The sequence below is a fragment of the Hydra vulgaris genome, chromosome 01 (genome assembly GCF_038396675.1).
Source record: "Hydra vulgaris chromosome 01, alternate assembly HydraT2T_AEP".
Lineage (NCBI taxonomy): Eukaryota > Metazoa > Cnidaria > Hydrozoa > Anthoathecata > Hydridae > Hydra > Hydra vulgaris.
In genome coordinates this window covers 62191727-62213177 of record NC_088920.1, presented here as the reverse complement: position 1 = coordinate 62213177, position 21451 = coordinate 62191727, and the positions used below count along the sequence as shown (strand labels likewise).

Genomic DNA, 21451 nt, shown 5'->3' with positions numbered 1-21451 from the left:
GAAATTTATATTGTTTTAATTTTTTTAGTTATTTATCTAGTATGCATTATTTAATCATAACAAATACTATAATTTTAAATACGTATTTGTAGTCCACAAAATGCGCTGAATGATTTATAAAATATTCAAACCTGGGTATGGGATGAAAACATTAGTTATTGTACCAACACTGCATTTACCAATTTGTGGTGTTACCTATATATTAAAATTTAAAAAAGTATATTTTTAATAATTTTATTTCTTGTATAAACTAAAATTTTTAATTCAATTAAAATCAATAAAAACTATTATTGATAATAGTTTGAAATATATCTCTCTTATGATCTCTTTCCGAGAATATAAAGAAAGATGGAACAAATAATATTCATTATTTGAAGATGTAATACTAAAGAAAATTTTCCATTTGCACAGAAATGCTAATAAGGTTGTAGAAAGTTAAGAACTTTAAGTTTTAAAGGTTATGAAGACAGCGAGTACGTAAGTGGTTTGACTACTCATTATTTATCTCTTCTGGCACCTATTTTATTTTTTAAAAAATATTGATTTTCACGAGTTTGAAAAATTAATTTTACGTTATGTAACAGAGAAATGTCGTTCCAACGAAAGATTTCTTTAACTTTTAACGTTTTAAAAAGCTTTTTTGATGCGATAGGATGAGATTTATTTTGTAATTTAAATCTATATCTTATATTTTTAAAATTTGTAATTAAATTTGTAATAAACAATGCATGCGTACACAAAGGCGCAGAGTATTTCAAAAAAACAGGTGCTTACAAGATAGGTTCTTAATCAGTGGTTTTACTGCGTACGTACAATACAGACGCCCCTATATTTCTAATAGAAAAAAAGAAAAAAGATGAAAAAGAAAAGACATAAAAAATTTAATTGTGAGTGAAGGTTTTTTTTCAAAACAAATAATTTTTTTAGTGAAATTTTTCAAAATAAATACCAAAATAATCCTCGAAGAACACACAAAAAAAAAAAATTAATAAAAAATAAAATTAAAATGTTTAGACATAGTGAAAAAGATTTTTGAACAAACTGTTTGGTTTTAACAAAACATTTATTAATTGTTACTATTTCTTCTTAAAATCATTTCAATTTCCTTAAATTACAAAAAATTAAATTTTTGCTGGGGCAAGTTGATACACACCATGACACAAGTTGATACATTTAATAAGACTTGAAAATGAAGCTTTAAAAAACTAATTAAGTAATCAAGCACAAAAGATTAGGTAAACAGGTAAACAAACATAAAAGATTAAGTAAACAAATACAAAAGATTAAGTAAACAAATTAAAAAAATTTGTTTTTTTTTTAATCATTCTAAACATTTTTCACAAATAAAAGCAGGAGTACCATCTGTACATTCGTCATGGGCCCACAATTTACAGTCTACACACTGAACCCAAGTTTCCTTTGATCTACACAAGACAGAAAGTATCATCAATGTTTTCATTTGAATTCGAAAATGCAGTCCTTACAATTTTATTTTTTGATATGGCTGCAACCGATTTAGACTTTGTTTTTCCTTTTTCTTTTTCTTTTGTCCTGCCAGGTGAAAAGCCAGTTTTTCTGGTGCATCCGTCAAAATACGTGTTTTGCCCAGTTTTCTTACGCGTTTACTCTGGCTGCGTGGTCCGGCTTTAAGAAGTAGCCGTACCACATAGGGCGAGGCTTTAGCTTGACTATTGGCACAAAATGTACTTCCAGCAAATGTTGATTCTACTGGACTTTCCTTACATATTGCTAACGAATCTGAAAGAGCTGATGTCAACGGTTAAAATTCAAATGAAGCTAAGTTCATAGTGACGTCTACTTGAAGATGACCATTGTTTTCAGCAGTAGCAATATTTCCTCCGCATCCTCCCAACAGTAGCAATATTTCCTCCACGTTCAAAGCAGAATCGACACCTCCAGAAACTGCAGGATCTGGCCTATCACTAACAGAGGAGGACAGAAACAGGATAGCGTCAATTCGAAAACAATTGAAAGTAAAAATCCCTGTAGATTCTAAGCCTGACTGTATGTTAGCAGGTGACATGGCAAGCTTGAATGCATTACAGCATATAGCGGCAACGTCAAGAGACTGCATTAGCCGCCCGGGATGGCTATTTAGCCATGCATCGCACTGAACATTATAATGTCTCTTTAGTGAAAGAAACATAACTTTCCAACAGCAGCAGGACAGGTTGTTTAACAGTTGGTTTACAATGTTTCGCAAAATGTTTCATAAATAGAAAAAATTTCTCCCTTGTCATCCAGCCAGAAATATGACATGCTCCAAATGAGCCGGGGGGACCTCCATCTACCATTCGTTCACCATACCTGACCCTAGGAAGTATGAACATTGGAGGACATGCGTGTCTCAAGGCATTGACTCCACAGCACAAGGTTACTAATTTACCCTTCTCTGCACTTGTTACATCTCCCACTTGTTTAACGCCTATTTTTGATGGTTTCTGAATTGTGGTTAATTCAGTCTCATCCACATTCCAAATGTTGTGTGGTTCGGAATGGAAACAAGTGTGCAGGCTCTCTAAATTGTTGTAAAACAAATCAACATTTGTCCTGTTAAAACTTGTCATTCTACTTAAAGAAGTGGCCTCAGGCGTTATGGTAGACAAGACATTTTCATGTCTTTTCATCAGCCCTTTAAACCAGTCTACTCCTGCAGATTGAATGGCATGCCAGGAACAAGAAACTATTTTTTGTAGACTCTTAGCATACTGATATGCTAGCTTTCTTGTTTCTTTTGGCAAAAGGCCGAAAATTTTTTTTGCTGCGTCTAGTAGATAATTAACAAGTTCCTGCATCTCTGCAGCAGAACTTATTTGAAATGACTTCCTCAGCAGCAAGTTTAAGGACTTCCAATGAGGCCCCAAAAGAAGTTTTTCTTTTATATGTTTGCACCATCTGAAATTATAAAAAATTAAAAATGTTTACTTTCTCTGGTAATTTAAATTTATATTAGTAGTATAAAAAGCGGGTTCTGGGCCAAAAAAAAAGTGCATTATCAAAAAGAGTGTGTGTCTTAGAAAGAATAGTATTATTTTAATCATTTTCAAAAAAAACGTTTGGCTTAGAAAGTATGATACATTTCAACCATTTTAAAACATGTATATAATGAGATCTCTTCAACCAGAATGACATGATATTAATTTAATTATTATTTCTACAAAGAAATAATAATTATAAGGTAAAATCTAACTTAAGCGTAAAAGAAAACATATCCTATTACAGTAAAACTTCCAGATTGCCCAACTTGTGCATCACCAGAATTTAATATTACTACTAATCTTCTTCCAGCAGCAGCACTATGCATGGAATCAGTAATATTTCTGTAAAATGACATAGTAGTTGTAGGACCAATTTCACTACTTGATTGATACAATAGCCCAGATGATTCATTATTAAATGAATTAATATTATTACCGTTCCACGAAGAAAGATAAAAGTTTTCTAAACCAGATGAGGCGTATATACATACACTATTCTGATCAAATCCAGGGAATAATGTATAATTATTATCGCTATATGGTGTCCTAGGGCTTATAACGGAGTTAGTATTTGTTGGAGAATTGTATGCTTGATACATGCGTACTCGAGATTCCCACGAATTTCCAGATTTTCCAATTACATGCATTCTAATATACTTAAGATAAACACCTTGATTAGTTTGGGATATAGCATCCATTAATATATATTCTTTACCATAAGTTGTGTCCACAAATCTAAATGTTTCTGAGTATAATTTAATAGATGACAATGATTGAGGTATTGATGTAGTCATTGCAATATGGGGTTGTATCCAATATGTAAAGTTTTGACTAGTTTTATTGTATAATAGAATTACTAGACTTTCAGTAAATGGCATATAAAGTATAAAGTACCCTCCTAGTGCATTAGCTGTATATACATTACAACCTTGTAAAGAGTTTGCATAAAATGGTCCACCAACTGGTGCAAATAATAAATTACTAGCTTCAGGAATAGCATTATCTCCAACACTATCTGTAGAAAGAAAATAACTTCCTATGCAAAGTGTATGATCTGGATATATTCTAATAAATACCTTACCTGGAACATTATTATTAGGATCTAATCCTTGGAATGCAAATCATAGTTTTCTGAGTATACCAGGACCATAAGATTGTGTAAAAACTGTAGTTGCATTAACATCTGTATTTGGTGGAATAGTCTTGGATTTTAATCCAAGGCACGTTAAACTTGAATTTGGTATTATCCTAATTCATTAAGACTAAGCGATTTATTATCGACATATTTTTTTGTAGCAACATCTTGTGAGTTAGTAGGATCTGCTACATTTATTAATTTATTAGAATTCATATCAGTATTACTAGTTGCATTATTTTGTCCATCTCAACGAATGAACAAGTTATTAGCTTCAGATATTATTAAACCATCTGAATATACATCTGAAGTAGTAGTACCAAATATATCGACAGGCATTTTATATATAAAAAAGAAAAAAATTACGATAGATTGTTAATAATATTCTGAAAATCATGTCCCTCATCTAGTTTTTTCAAAACATATAAACACAAGTGTCCAAAGAATGAGGTATTTCCAAATTGAACTCTTTCACTGTTATAATAAACAGGACTTTTTAAATAATCAACAATTTCAACAAGAGGTGGTAGTCCATAAGAGTCAAAACTTAGTTTTTTATCTCCAACTTTGTACCAGCAAATCCAGTGATATCCTTGCGTACTTGAATCTCTTGTATTTAATATTCCACATTCTTTTCTTTGTGCATTTTTCGGTAATTGATCTCTTACAAATACACCTCTGAAATGTTTTATTTTTAATACTTTTGCTGCTTTGATCAATTGAAAATTTGTTAGTGGTTCATTAGGTAGAATTATTCCTTTAACATTGACAAGTTTATAAATATTTTCCATTTTTATTTATAAACTATTTTTTTCTCAAAAAATAATTTTTGGGCTCCCCTACCCCCTACCCCTTGGGTTCCCATACCCCCTACCTCTTTGTCTTCTTGCCTAATTGTCCTATTGTCTTATTTGTCTTATTGTCCTATTGCCCTATTGTCTTATTGTCTTTTTTTCTTTTAGTTTGTAGTGTCCATATGCTAATGTGTGAATTCCATCTTCTAAAATAACTCTTTTATCGTCTTCTGCGCTAAATGCTATTTTATTGATCTCTTATGTGTAAATTTCATGTGAATATGATTTTATTACATTCATTTTCCTAATATGATCTCTTTTATTTAATAAACAATCTTTGTAATCTTCATGTGTTATATATTTTTTTAACAACATTTTTCTTTACTCCTTTACATTTTTTGTTATCTTTTCCGTGTACTTTGTAGGAATACAACTTTGATCTGAGTCCTACAAATTCTTTAATTTGTGCTCCTCCAGCCTTATCTTTAAACATTCCTATTACTTTCTTATTAAAACCAACTTTAAATCCTACATTTTTAATTGCTGGGTGATTTGGGTTAAACTCACTTGTATCAAATTTGCTTTCAATTTCTTTAGAATATCGTAATAAAAGTCTTCTGTTTTAGTTTCGTATGCTAAATATTCTGTATCTGTGAATAATAGTTTTGCTCGATCAGCATATTTTTTCTTTATGTAATCATAATGAAATTCATACATAAGAGTTTTGCTCAAATCTAATATACACATTCCTAAGTAAATTGGTTTAGCATATTTTAATTTTGTTCTTTTCATATGTATTGCGATTAAGTTTTCATCAAATATTGTCCTACATTCAAAGTTTGGTTTTGATGCTAGTTTAATAGCTTCATTTCTGTCTGTTACTAATCTAATATCAACTCTGTTCTCAATGTTCTCCATTGTTTTTCCAAATACTGAATTGTTCACGAGTTCAAAAAAGTCTTTTTCAAAATCATTCGTTGCTTTAGTTCTAAGGTTTGTATTTAGCTCAATGTATTCATTGAGCCATGCTCTTTCTTCATACTTTATGCCTCTATGAATTTTAGTAATCTTTAATCTTAATCTTTCATATAGTTTTAGATTTTCATAATGTACTATATACTTTTTCTTATTATTCAAGTTGGGGACTAATTTTTCAACTTTATCCATATTTAATCTTTCAGGTGCAAGAAGATAATCATTATGTTCATCATGTAGATGTTCAGGGTAATCTAAATCTACTTCTAGTATACATGTGACTGATTTCCAGTTTTCGTCCATCCATTTAAAACCATGTGTTGGAAGTGGTTTACTCATTGCCCATCCAAATAAATTATTAGCGTCTAGATATTGTATGAATGTTGATTCTTTGCTTTTATCATACTCATCACCCATGTACTTATTATTAGAAGCTCCTAATCTATTAGATATCATACTGATTCCACCTCTTATTCCTTTCTTTATCATTAGGATCATATCGTAATCGCTCAGCAGTTCTAATTTTACTTTTGTTTTCTTCAATGCTGCATCCCAGGCTAATCCTGGTGATGTATAATACCAAGCAGGATCTAATTTATAACAATTCATACAAACATCTCTAAAATTTTCAAAGACGTCAGCTAGTAAAAGCACATCTAAAACGTTGTAAAGTCATGCTAATCTCTAAATGTTTTGCAATGAAACTCATTCCATACAGTTTGTGCATGTGAGTATTCATCATCACTTATATCTTCATCGTTTAATTTTGAAAAGAATAATTCTTTTGGTGGTAATTTGGTTTCATTAAATTTATCAACAGAGTCTGCCCAATCATATGGATATACGCCTTTTTTTAGTAATAAATCTAATTGTTTCCCTGAATACAATTTTATGATGCTTTTGCACTCGTCTTTTGCTAAATTTTTTGATAAAGCGTCTAAACTAGAAGGCATAAATCTATAACTATCTAAAAAACGAAGCTCACGTTTAACTTCAAATTTCTTACCGTCTTTAATATACTCATCGAATTTAGTTTCTCTAGAAAAGCTAATATACTTTTCTTCATTGTTTGGTATGCAACTCAATTTCCCTCCTGATAATTTCTTTATAAATAAGTGAGAATCATAGCCAGATAAGTTGTGAAATGGTACTGGAAAAAATTTTGGAATTTTATAATTTAAATTACAATTTTGATGAGCAGCACCTCTATATTTTCCTGTAATGTGACAGTGATCACATACTTTATCTTTTCCAAGTTCAGCTCCACAAATGTGACATTCTGTTATTGCATTAAAATCATGCTTGTTTTCTGTAGTAAATATCATCTTTTTTGGAAATTTAATCCTATCATAAATTTTCTTAAAATCTTCTTGTAAACTATCAACAAAAATTTGTGCAACATCATCTGTTTCACTACTTGCAGTAAATGTGACTGGACTGCTTTGATAAAAACTTTCATCAAAACATTTAATATAATAACAGAATGAACTTGGAATATGTTTTTGATATTGCTTAGTATAAGATTTATTCGGATTGGGTTCACAAGTGTCAATTTGTTTTATAAAACTTTCAAAGTCAGCATATACTACAAATGGAACTCTCATTGATTTATTGTGATTAATAAATTGTATTGTTGAATTTGGTGGTGGAAGTTCGATACGTACTGAATTATGTGTTCAAGATTATCTAATCATAAATTACGATTTTTGATTAGATAAAGATTCTTCAGAATTAAATCATAACAAACAATTTCTACAATAGTGTTTTTTGCAACTTTTATTTGATGTTTGTGATGAAAGTAATCTGCTTAAATTTTTATTAAACAGTAATGATTCGTTTCTCCATTTGAGTATAATAGTAAATCTATTAAATTTTTTCGATCATTATTCTTTGATACGTGCAAAATATGAACTTCTGAATTTTCATAACCATATACATTAACACTGATATCTTGATTGTTCTTATCAAATTGTGTGATTTGATTTAATGATACTAGAAAATCTATTTTTTCCCAGTTTATTTTTTCAGCTTGATTTTTAAGCTCTTTATCTACTCTTTGAGGATTATTATCTGTTGGATTCAATGCTCTTGCGATACACCACTTAAAACATTTATCTTCATTCTTTATATTAATTATTGCTTTATTAGTTGCTAATTTTTTATCAAGTGGAATATATGATTTAGCTTTAATAGGATTATACTCAATAAAATTGATATCCATCTTTTCAACAGAAACAAATCTCTAACCTGATTCTGCTTGTTGATATAATGATAAGGATTCTAAAATTTTCTGCTTTAATATTTCATAAAAATCGTCTAAATCTGTTGTTTCTAATACAACTTGATTACTCGTTCTAAATGGAGCAGATGTGATTATAGTTTCTCCTGTTTTAATATCAGTACGCTCCATTTCACAAGTGAGAACTATATAAACCTTTGATTTTCTATTTTCGGTTAGTATTTTAATTGCACTGTTTTTAGCAGCATTCATGAAAGATATAGCATCATATCCTTATATTCCTTTAGCTGTAAATTGTTTTGTCACATTTTTAATAGATGATTGATTTAATTTAAATTTTATTGCATTTATGTCTTTATTTATTTCTTTATTTATTTCTACAACTTTATTTTCAGGTTCAATTTTGTTTCTAACTTCCAATTTATTGTATAAATTTTTTAATGAGTTGATTTTTTGATTGACTTTATTCTTAATTGTATCAGGTACGTATGACACAATCCAATCTGCAATAGAATTAAATTTACTTTTTTCAGTTGATTCTTTTTTTGCTGTCAATGTATTCACTGTTTTTTTTCACATAAGCCAATTTGTAGATGTATTAACTGTATTTTTAATTGTATCAGGTACATATGACATAAGCCAACGTGTTGTAGATTGCGATGGTCTTTGTTCAATCTGTGTGTTACTCACTGATGTAGATTGCGTTAGTGTGCGCTCAACTGGTGTGTGCGATAACGCTTCTTCTAATTGAGTTCTTCTCATTCTAGAATAATTTTTAATTTTTCGCTCTTTAGCGATTTGTTTTAAATCTGGGACTTTCACTTTTTTATTTTGTATTTTTATATAGCAAGATAATTTTTTTTAATTTTCATTTTCTTTATATCATTTTTCGAAAAAATTTTTATTTGTCAATATTTCATATGTAAAGTTTCATATGAAATTTAAATGCATCTATATTTCTATATGCAACGTTTTATTTTTTTAATTTTTGACAAGTTTTATTTTTATAATTTTTCTTCTTTTATATTTGAATCGCATTAAAAAATAAACTTTATCTAACTTAGCCTTTAAATTTTCAATAGCATTTGGATTTTCAAATAAATCATCATATCCCATTTTTATATATAAAGATTTTTTTTTAATATATTTTAATTTTTTTTTAATTTTTTAGAATTTGATATTTCAATCTTATAACCATAATCAATCTTACCATCACGCATTTCAAGATATCTATATCCATGACCAGTTTCACGCATTGCGCTATACAAAGATTTATATATTGTTTCTTCTCCTGCTTCTATGTTCGTTAATTTAATAGTGACTGGTTTTTTCTTAATTGTTTTTAATCTTTCATATTTTGGATCTATTTCTTTTTTCTCTTCTTTTAATGGATGTATTCTAGGTCTTCCAACTGATCTTTTCTTATCAACATCTTTTACTGGATGTATTCTAGGTCTTCCAACTGATCTTTTCTCATCAACATCTTTTACTGGATGTATTCTAGGTCTTCCAACTGATCTTTTCTCATCAACATCTTTTACTGGATGTATTCTAGGTCTTCCAACTGATCTTTTAATAGTTACTTCTTTCACTTGAGACATAATAGATTCTTCGTCTACTAACCCATTTTCTATTGCAATCATTAGCAATGTAGCGATATTGTCAGATGTTTTTGAAATGTTATTTTTTTCTAATAAATTTTTTAAACTTTTCTTTGTATAATACATTTTTATCATATAAAGAAAAAAACTTTAAATAATTTTCAAAAAATTTAATTTTCAAAAAATTTTGCTTTAACATCAAATTTATTACCATCTGATTCAAGCTTCATCATCTTATCAGATATTACAAGAGCATATGCTTGAGTATTTGCTGGTACAGTTGTATTAAAATATGCTTTATTTTGTAGTTGTACTGTAGCTAATTTTAATTTTTCTTATTGCTTGCTAACATCAAAAACAAAGATTGGGTATAAATCTTAAAAGTCAGAAGAGTTATATTGCTGTGTGCAATAATTTCATTCATTCCATAAAATCTTTCTTTAAACATTGATGCATTTCTATAAATTCTTGAAAATTGCTGATTTGGAAATGAGCAAAAATAATTAAGGGCAGGATATTGGCAAGTACTATTATTATAAATAATGTAAATATTTTTCAAGTCACAATGATTAAATAATGCCGAATTGACAGTTTGGTCTCCGGTAGCTCTGTTTGTTTGAAATGCCTCAATAACATATCTTGGAATTTCAGCACAACTTAATTGCCAACCAAATGAAGTAGCTTGTTGAACAGTTGTATTATCACACTTACGCATTCTAAAACTTAATGGAGCTTTAACTTTTCTTTTAATTTCATAATCAATTTTTTTCTCTTCTTCAAGTGATGGTGTCACACTTGGAATAAACAATGATATTTTAGTAAGATTAACTTTTCCTGCAGCTGCAGCAGCAAGCCTAAAAATTGCATTAATATCACTTTGTCTTGTAAGAGATATTGTATGTTTAAGTCCATAAATATTTTTGTCGTAATCATCACAGAATCCAAAAATGTGTCTTAAAGGTACGCAAAATGAAAATGTTCCGTTTGTAGTTGATTTTTGAATTATGTATTGTTGCCTTGTTGCAAACCCTGTGTTATCAGTAGCTACTGCTGTTGATGCAGTATCTTTATACCACAATTGATTTAATCCTTGCGCTGATTGAAAGTCATTTGAATAATTAAGCAATCTTAACATTGTAGTTGCTTGACCTGGATAATAAATAGTTTCTATATCTTGGTTTGATAATTGGTATGATATTTTAGAAAATTATTGCATATGACCATTATTTGTAAGAGCTACTGCATCTGTATCAGCATAAGCTGATCCATCAGCTAGTTTAACTAGTTGCCCTTCAAATAAGCGATACGCTTTAGATGGAAGTGAAAACAAATTTTGTTCTGGAACAATAATTTTTATATCTCCAGGACTATTTAGATTTGTGCCAACAATGGGTTCATATTCACAATCTTCACATCTTTCAATTCCATTATCTATTTCTGGAATTTCTATAAAATTAAATTCTTCAGAAGTCGTCATTTTAATTTTTTATACACAATATAAAATTTTTTTTTTTTAATTGACAATTCTTAAAAAACGACATATAAAAAATTTACAAAAGCTAAATTTACAAAAGCTAAATTTACGCAAGTCTGGATCCGCGTCCCATTTTAACTAGATCTTCTATTCTTACAGCATTTTTATTTGATACTTTGCATGAGCGACCTTTGCAAATCACTTTTTTTACTTCATCTTCATTATTTTTTAGATCATTAGACCCAGATGCTATCAAACTTGAAAGAATTTCTTTACTGTTTTCACTAATAACAGGTTGTGAAGCTATTTTTGAAGATGCTTTTTCAATTAATTGTTTTCCTTTTTCAACTGCAGCATTTGTAGCAGCTTCTATCGCCGATGTTGAAAGTTCTTTTCCTGCTGATTTAGCAGCATTTATTGCAGTTTTTTCTAAATCAGTAGCAGCCATCTTTTTCAACATAGCTGATGACACTCTTGTTACATTTGATGATGCTGCTCTTTTAAATAAATTTTTTTATTATGTCGAATATACCATTTCCTCCAATAGCATATTTCTTTATATATCTGTTATTATTAACAATTAGCATTTTTTTATGTACTATATATTTTTTTTTTACACAATAAGATATAATTATAAAAGATTTTGTATTGCTTTATACTGTTCATTATCTATTTCATTTTGACGTAATAATTCATCACAAATTGCAACACCTTCATTTATTGCTCCAGCGTTACCTGCTTTCCATGCAGCTATACACAAATAAAGCCGATCAACTAATGCATCAGGGTCACAAGGAAGAATTATAGTTTGTACTCTACCTCCAATTCCTTTTCCTCTTAATTCACGCTTCCTATTTTCTTTTATATTTTTCCAAATAGGAGATATTATTTCTCTGTATTTTACACTACGAGACGACTTTGGTTTGTATGGGTTTTCAGAAGTAATTGCATCTGTTTGTATTAATATATCTTGATATTTTTTAAGATCATCTTCATTATATACTCCTTTATTAGGATTAAACTTTACTATCAATTCCCAAAGGCCAGGAGTACCATAATATTTTTTATCATCAATAATTATATCGTTATCATAAATATGTATTGGTTTTTTTCCAATCACGTATCCCAAATGTAGTATCTGTAGATTTTTTACTATTAGTGTACATCCTTAGATAATCTGTTGCAATTTTTCCTTGACTCACACCTTTATATATGTTTTCTTTTTTACCATCTTGTCTATAAATTAATGGATTGTACAATTTTTCTAAGCCTGACTGTAAATTAGTTTCATCCATCCTTTAATTTAAATCATTCTGCTTTACTCTTTTTTTAGTATCTAAGTAATCTTTAACAATTTTATCCCTTATTTCAGGAGATTCAATTTTTGAAAATGACATTTCTCTTTTTTTATAAATAAATATAAAAAACACAACGCTTTACGTTTTGACGTTTACATTTTTTCTAAATTTGCTTTGGAGTATATTAATTGCTTCATCTCTTCCTTGTTTAATGAATAATTCTTTAGTTTGTTCATTCATTAATTCTTTTGAATTTGTTCTAATTTGCTCAAGCATAGCTTTAAATTTTTCAAGTTCACTAAGTATTAGTTTAAATTCATTGTCATCTATATTTCCATCTACTAAAGCTTTAGAAATATAGTCACTTATTGTATTTTGTTTTGAATCAGCAAGTGCTTTAATCTTTTTATGCTTTTCTGCTTTTAAATTTAATTTTTTATTAATTTGCCCTCCTATTAATGATAAAACACCTGCTCCTAATGCTGCACCTTCACATGCAATAGCTACTGGTGCTGCAACTATTGTTGCTAAAAAGCCAATTCTAATAGTTCCAAGTGCCATAGTGCTTGCTAGTAATGAATTATCAATAGCTGAAATTATTTTTACAGATCTATGGTACTTTTTACTTAACCTATTTCTCTTTTCTCTCTCACTCTCTATTTCCTTTTGAATCTCGCTAATTGTGTTTAGACGATATAGATGTGCACTAATAATCTTATTTTCTTCATCAGGTGCACTTGGAAGATTTGAATATAACTGATTAATATTTTTATCATTATGTATATATGAATAAATATTATTACATATCTTTTTGCAATTAAACTCCATTTTAATAAGTAAAAATTATTTTTTTGAAAAAATAATTTAAAAAAAATTATTACATTTCACAAAACATAAACTATCTCCTTTTTTAATCAATATATCAGAATCAGAGTTATTAACAACATTTATCATAATATCATCAACAGTCTCTGATATTACAGAGTTTTTTAAGATTAACATTTTTAATTTAAGTTCTTCTTTTAATGAAACTAACACAACACTTTCATTAACTACTACACCAAACTTTAAAAGAATATATTGATGTGATAGAGATTTTATTGTAATGTTTTTTTGCGCAAATATTTCATACTTATTATTATCTATTAATACTGAAGGATGCTCTAAATCTTTGAATATCTTTGCGTATACTTTAGAATAAATAAGTTGTTTTGGAGGTTCACGTGGTACATTTCCTAAAATATGTAATGGCATTTCTTTTTATTATATAAAGAAAAAAAATTTTATAAATCATAAAAGTATATTCAAAAATGGAATATTAGCAAATAGTGAATTTGGTCCTAATAATAAACCTGATCCTATTGATGTATATCCATTTCCACTACGTAAGTACAACCCATCGCCAATAGAACTACCTCAATTTCATGGTCTCAAATATAAACCATTTCCTGCAGCAGTCATTTTAATTACTTTTCCATTCTTTTTTAAGTACACAACACCCCTTCCAGCAATTTTATCAACCATAGCTGATCCAGCTGCTGAACCTACTCCTGCTAATAAACCTGATGTAAGAGCTGGAGCAACGCTTGATAATAAAAATCTTCCAGCCGTACCAAGGAAAGGTAATAGTGCTCCTAGAAATCCACCCTCTATTTTAGAATTGTGAATGAGTTGCGCTTTACTTAAATTAATTATCACACCAGTACCTTTCTCATATGCTTTCGTAATTTTATTCAATTGCCTTTTTGTTACTTCTATATACATGATCGCCATTAAAATCTGAATGATCTATTTTAATACTAGCTCCATAACCACCTTCATCAATTACTTTTTTAATTTTTTTCAAGTGCCCCTCTGAAATATTTACTTTAATATTAGTATATTTACTCATTTTTATATGTAAGTAAAATAATTTTTTAAAAAATTATTTGTACGACTTATACACTTCTCTTATATGAAATCTAATAGTTATTTGTTCTCCTCGTAAATCCAAAAGATTTCCATCTTGATCAACCAATCTAGTTTCCATTTTTGATATTTGTTTTAGTATTAGTGGTGAATAAGTTACGTAATTAGGATTTTCAATAATTTTATATCCAGGACCTACATCTAGGAAAAATGAATATATAACGTTACTAGTTGCTCCATTTACATGCGATGATGCTATTATATCACTCGTTAATAGTATACTATTAACATTTAATATGTTTACTATGTTAGTTGATATATTGGAGCCTGCTAAATATATTACACTGTCAAAACCAAAAATAGCTCTAATTGAATTTGAAGTTGTAAAATCAATTTTATAACCAGTTGCAATAGTTAAATTTGCTTTTAATGTATTCTTATTTGCTAAAATTGTAATATTTGCAACTCCTGAACTTGCATCACCGTTTGCTATTATGATCGATTGGATATAATTATTTATATCAACAACTTCATAAGATCCAACTGGAATGTTTATATCCTTCCAAGTTGTTTCATTATCTTTGCTATATCTAAAATTATTGTTTGAAATATAAATATTAGGAAAACTGTAAGATGTATCTATACGAACTAGAGCCATTTCATATTCTCTGTCTTCTCTAAATTTAATAACAGGGTTAAAAATAGTTCTTAATAAACTACTATTTCCGCCCACTAATAAACATGTCATTTTTATATAAGATTATATTTTTTTCAACAATTGGGTATATAAAAACAATTTAATCCACTTCTATATTTTCCTTAATCTTTCTTAGAAGATAGATCTATAATAACAAATCCATGAGGCTCTGTCCATGCTTTTTTACAAAAAATTTTTAAACTGATCTTTTCCCAAATCACTTGAAACATGATCATTATATATGTGATTTAAATTCTTTGAATCTTGAGGAAATAAGCAAACAAAATTTGTATTTTCTCGTATAGTTTGCCTAGGTAACATAAAATAATTTTGTGCAAGATAGAAACATCTACATTACTATGTCTTCCTCGTATATAATATTTTTCACACTTGTTTTGCTTTGTTAATTGTAAATCATCAAATATCATCAAATTATTCTTACAAATTCTAGATCTTTAGGATCTGGCATATCTTCTTCCGTTTCAAAAAACTTACGCTCCATATCTGTTTTCTCATTTAAGTTTTTTGAAACTTCTTTAATTACAAAATCTGGATTTTCATTTGATTTTTTATTTCGTCTTGTAGCTTAAATAGTTCTAGAATAATTTCTTTTGGCAATTTTTTTTCAAAAGATTGCTTTAATATTTCTTATTCTGGTTGAAAAAGAATTTTTACAAAAACTTGTAAATTATTATAGTCTAACCAACCAGGTCTCAAAAGTAAATTCAATAATAAAGTAGTTTTTCCACAACCCGACTTTCCAACAATAATTCCTCTTATACTCCTAGGAAACAACTTATTATTTCTCTTATTGCTATTCGCATTCCATGACAAATCTGTAATATCCATTTTTTATATATCAAGATTTTTTATAAAAAATTTTTTTTTATATATATAAAATGTTGTACTGCGTTGAATGTAGAAAAAAACAAATACACTAAACTTGCAAAATGTCGTAAGTAAAAACAATAGAAATATGCAACGTGGAAATTGCGCTATTTGTGGAAGATTAAAAACTCAATTTGTATCCTCAAAAAAAGGAGGGGATTTAGTGAGTTCGATTAATTCAGCAACACGTAAAATAAAACTACCATTGTCAAAGTTTCCAGGTGAAATGCATTTACCTGGAATAAACTTTGCAGGTCCTGGTACTAATTTAGATGAAAGATTAACTTCTACTGACGCATATAAAGAATGGAGTAAACCTATAGATAGAATTGATAATGCAGCTTACCATCACGATCTTGCTTTTAAATACTTCAACGACAAAGCAAATAGAAATTTAGCTGATAAAATTATGATTGAAGAAATGAGTTCTATAAAAAAATCCAACAATACGTGAAAGAATTCAACGAGGTATTATAAAACCTATTATGTCATCTAAAGCAAAGTTTGGGTTAGGTCTTTCAGACCTATATGAATTGGGTGTTGAAACTACTCAAAAAAACTACTAACGATCAAAGAAAAAAAGGGTCTGAAATGGACTGACGAACTTGCAAACAAACTTCATAAACCAGTTGTAAATCATTTCAAAAAAAGAAAAGTGATTGTAATTGGAATCAATGAAAAATGGGCTGCTGATTTAGTTGACATGAAATCTTTTTCTAAATTCAATGACGGTATAAAATACTTATTAATGGTGATAGATGTTTTTTCAAAGTATGGACGGATTGTTCCATTGAAGAGTAAAACTGGAGTTGATGTTGCTAATGCTTTAAATAAAATCTTCCAAAAAAGAAAGTGTCAAAAAATATGGGTATATAAAGGCCTAGAATTTTATAATAAGAATGTTAAAGCGCTAGGTGTTGAGTTATACTCAACTGGAAATGAAGAAAAAAGTTGTGTAGTTGAACGTTGGAATAGAACAATGAAAGATAAAATGTTTAAGTACTTTTCAGCTAATTCTACTAGAAAATATATTGACGTTTTAGATGAAAGGGTAAATAAATACAACAACACAAAGCATTCTTCCATTAAAATGACACCAGTTGAAGCTAGCGATAAAAAGAATGAAAATATTTTTTGGTTCAATCTAAATGGAAATGTACAATCAAAGTCTGTAATTTCATATGGGTCTGAAAGACCTAGCCCAAAGTTTTCAATTGGTGATAGAGTTAGGATAACTAAAAAGAAAGTAACGTTTGAAAAAGGATACACGCCGAGATGGACTGAAGAAGTTTTTACAGTGTCACAAGTTCAGTTCACAGATCCACCAACTTATAAATTAACTGACTATAATAGTGAAGAAATACAAGGTACTTTTTATGAACAAGAAATGCAAAAAACTGATCAAAGCATATTTAGGATTGAAAAAGTTATTCGCAAACTTAAAAACAAATCATTAGTAAAGTGGTATGGGTATCCTGATTATTTCAACTCATGGGTTGATAATAAAGAATTGATAAGTCTGATTTAATAGGAAATGTTTTCTTTTACGCTTAAATTAGATTTCACCTTATAATTATTATTTCTTTGTTGAAATAATAATTAAATTAATATCATGTCATTCTGGTTGAAGAGATCTCATAATATACATGTTGAAAAATGGTTGAAATACTTTCTAGCCAAACGTTTTTTTTGAAAATAATTAAAATAATACCATTCTTTCTAAGACACACACTTTTTTCGATAATGTACTATTTTTTGGCCCAGAACCCGCTTTTTATACTACTTATATTTAATACCAATATAATCACATTACGAACTTTTAAAGTGTTTACAAATATACGAAAACATTGACACTAGCGGTACGGCAATATAAATTCTGTTATAATTTTCATTGGTTGATTTTGAAATTTAGGCGCGTTTTTTTGGAAACGTGAAATATAAGAATGGAACAACTTAGTTGGATTGCAATCCAAAAGATTGGATTGTAAAAGTTTTTAATAGTGGTATTAATAATATTTAGGGCGTAGGCCTAACAATGTTTTATTAGACCTATTTACCTATTTACTATCTCTGCGGGAAAAAAACACATTAGTCTTCACCAAACAATTTAAATGCATTAATGCAAATACATAAATATTTTCGGCCATATTCAAATGCTTTACCAAAGGGGTAAGATGGTACAGTGTATCAATTTGCCCCAAGTAGTCTGTATCAACGTGCCCCTTTAGACCGCGTTGCATTAAATTCGAGTTAAATTTTAACAGAAGCAACGAACAAACAAATGACATATACAAAATCATTTAGCAATGCTTTCTTAAACTTATGGAAGGGTTGATGAGCTAAATATACTTACCTTTTTTGTAAAATCTCTTACAAAACACGTTGTCAGATTTTTTCGAAAGTTGCTCAATTTAAAAAATGCTTCCCAGCTTGATAAATTTTGAAACGAACGGAAATCTTTTTACATCGGACGTTAGGGAACTAAAAAGCTATTTCCTGTACAAAATCTTATTCGCGCAATTAGTGTAATAGCTGTTTTATTAGCTTTGTATCAATTTGCCCCCGTATCATCTTGCTCCCTCTCCCCTATTTAATTAAAGCAACTTGTTACAAACTTAAAAAAAAAAAAAATTGTTTTTACACGTTTTACACGTTTAACGCCTTTTCCATCTTACTTTAACATTTTTTAATTTACTCATGATAAATTACTGATAAATAATTAAATAATAAAGAAAGATTTGTGATACCATAACAGAAAGATTGCAAAAAGAAAGTTGATCTGTTGAGTCCTTTAAGTTGAAAAAATTGAACAATGCTGTCTTTTGATTCTAAAAAAAAGAAAATGTTAAAAAAAGAAACTGCAAAAAAAAAAAAAAAAAAAAATCTTAAGTTAAAAAAATTAATATCTGCAACATTCAAAAGGTCTGATAATGTTACATTTATGTCGTTTTGACTAACTTGTGTATAATGTAGCATTGACTTTTCTATTTAAAGTGGTACTTAGTATCAAAATTTTAGATAAAATCATTTAAAAATGCATTTACTGATATTAAAAATGTGTTAAAATAGGTGATAGGAAAAATGCCAAAAAATGATTTTTGGAATAGTGTCAAATATATTTATAATTTTCTAAATAGTGTTGAAAAAATAAAAGGAATAGTGTCAAAAAAGATTTTAATGAACAGTGTCGAAAATAAAATAAAGGAATAATGTTGCAAATAGTAAAAGGAATAATGTCGCAAACAGTCAAATCGGAATTGTGTCGCAAAGAGTGAAAACGGAATATTGCTGCAAATAGAAAAATCGGAATAGTGTCGCAAATAGTAAAAACAGAGTAGTATTGCAAATAGTAAAAATGGTATTGAAGTCGGAGAGAATTAGCAAAAAAAAAGGTCAAACCTAGACAAAATAGTATAATACTGAAATTTGGCAAAGAGAAGATGCAAAGTCATTGGGTGGGCGTAAAAAAAAATCCAGTTGATTGCGCTTCACTTATAACCCTTTTATGCAATTTTAGGGGCAAAACAGGACCCATTTTGACACCTCTAAAATCTTATAAAATTTATACAGTTGGATAGAAAATTTTATCTTGATCAATATATATATATATATATATATATATATATATATATATATATATATATATATATATATATATATATATATATATATATATATATATATATATATATATATATATATATATATATATATATATATATATATATATATATATATATATATATATATATATATATATATATATATTTATATATATATGTATATATATATATATACATTTATATATATATATATATATTTATATATATATATATATATATATATATATATATATATGTATATATATATATATATATATATATATATATATATATATATATATATATATATATATATATATATATATATATATATATATATATATATATATATATATATATATATATATATATATATATATATATATATATAAGAACTATGACTTATCCGCAAGTTCTTCAAAAGGAGATTAATAGTCTTGATATACAATTTTAAGGGGTCTTTCATGTATTCTGTTAATGCGACTGTTAAGTTTTCTGCTATCAAATAACCAAACTAATGGACAATAAGAAAAATGAGATGTAATTGTAATAACAGCGTTAAGTATAAGTTTTCTTTGATTTAGAGACATAAAAAAATGATCTTAACTTTAAGAGAGCTTGTTTTACTAATAATAATATAATTTTTATCTGGATTAGCTTTCAAACCATTATTTTCAATTCATGAATAAAGTTGATACGCTGCGTTTTGCAGGTCACTCACAACATTTTTTGAATCAGTTTAAGTTATTTTTTGCACTAAAAGGAATGTTATCATCAGCATATCCTGCAATATCAACATTGGGTAAAAATAGAAATAGTTCATTATGAAGATATTAAATAGTAATGGACTTAAAATTGAGCCTTGTGGAACGCCAAACAAATTATGAGAGTAATAGCTGTATCGATCATTTATTTTTACTCTCTGTTTTCTATTACTTAGGTACAATTGAATAATCTTTCATGCGTTTCAACTGAGACCATAAGTATTCAACTTAGCATTAAGCGAAGCATGCGTAATGCAATCAAAGCTTTTTAAAGGTCTGCAAGCTAAGCCCCAAGATTTCCTTTTTTTATCTAGGCATTTTCTCCATTTCTCAGTCATAGTTTATAGAATAAGATTAAAACAGTTCAAAAGAGAATAATCTTGAAAAGGAACTTTCAAGAATAATATCTAAATAGAAAATAAACCGAAGTTGTGAAAATAGGAATATTATCGAAAATGTTAAAAGCAGAATATACTATAGGTATAGGTCCTGCGTTTTCTTTAACATACTGATTCCCAATACTCAAATCTTCAACAAATCTTGCGGGTTGGTTCTGATAAACCTAACCTCAACTGCTATTGGTTCATTTTCTTTGTTTATAATAGTTTATGCTTCATGAAAATTTTACTATGTACTCCAAATATTTAAAAGTGTATGCTGGTTTAAATTTTTTTTTTTCAGGATTATGAGTATTTACGTGCATGCTTTTTAAAAATTTATATCTCTGCTATACTTTTATACTGCTAATATTTTACTTCGGTATTTAAATTGGTAATGTTTTTTGTTTGTAATTACACTTGCAAATATTTGTTTGCATTACTTTTACATTATTTATTATATCATATAAATTTTTTTTTTTTAAAGTGTATTATCCTAGTTAAAACTGGAAGTTTAGGACCAACAACTTTTATCTTTTTTTATTTATATTTTTATAAAAATTCTTTATAAAAATGTATTATATGCTTGGGTTTTATGACTTCTATTTTTTATTATTTTGTATTACGGTTTATATTAAGGGGCTTGGCGATATGCCAGTTTATCGTCTTCTTGCCTCTGCTATTTGTAGTTAGATATGTT

At 28.1% G+C, this 21451-nt stretch overlaps 1 protein-coding gene across 1 annotated transcript in view; it reads right to left on the bottom strand.

Annotated features, from left to right (window-relative positions):
* The window catches only part of LOC136075501 (macrophage colony-stimulating factor 1 receptor 2-like), a 232616-nt gene that overhangs the window by 113156 nt on the left and 98009 nt on the right, over positions 1–21451 (bottom strand). Inside the window, exons 9-10 of the mRNA XM_065788871.1 lie at positions 18756–18836; positions 132–195 (exon numbers count right to left, since the gene is read on the bottom strand). Of these exons, the coding sequence (XP_065644943.1) occupies positions 132–195; positions 18756–18836 (145 nt within the window). The remainder of the gene's footprint in view (positions 1–131; positions 196–18755; positions 18837–21451) is intronic.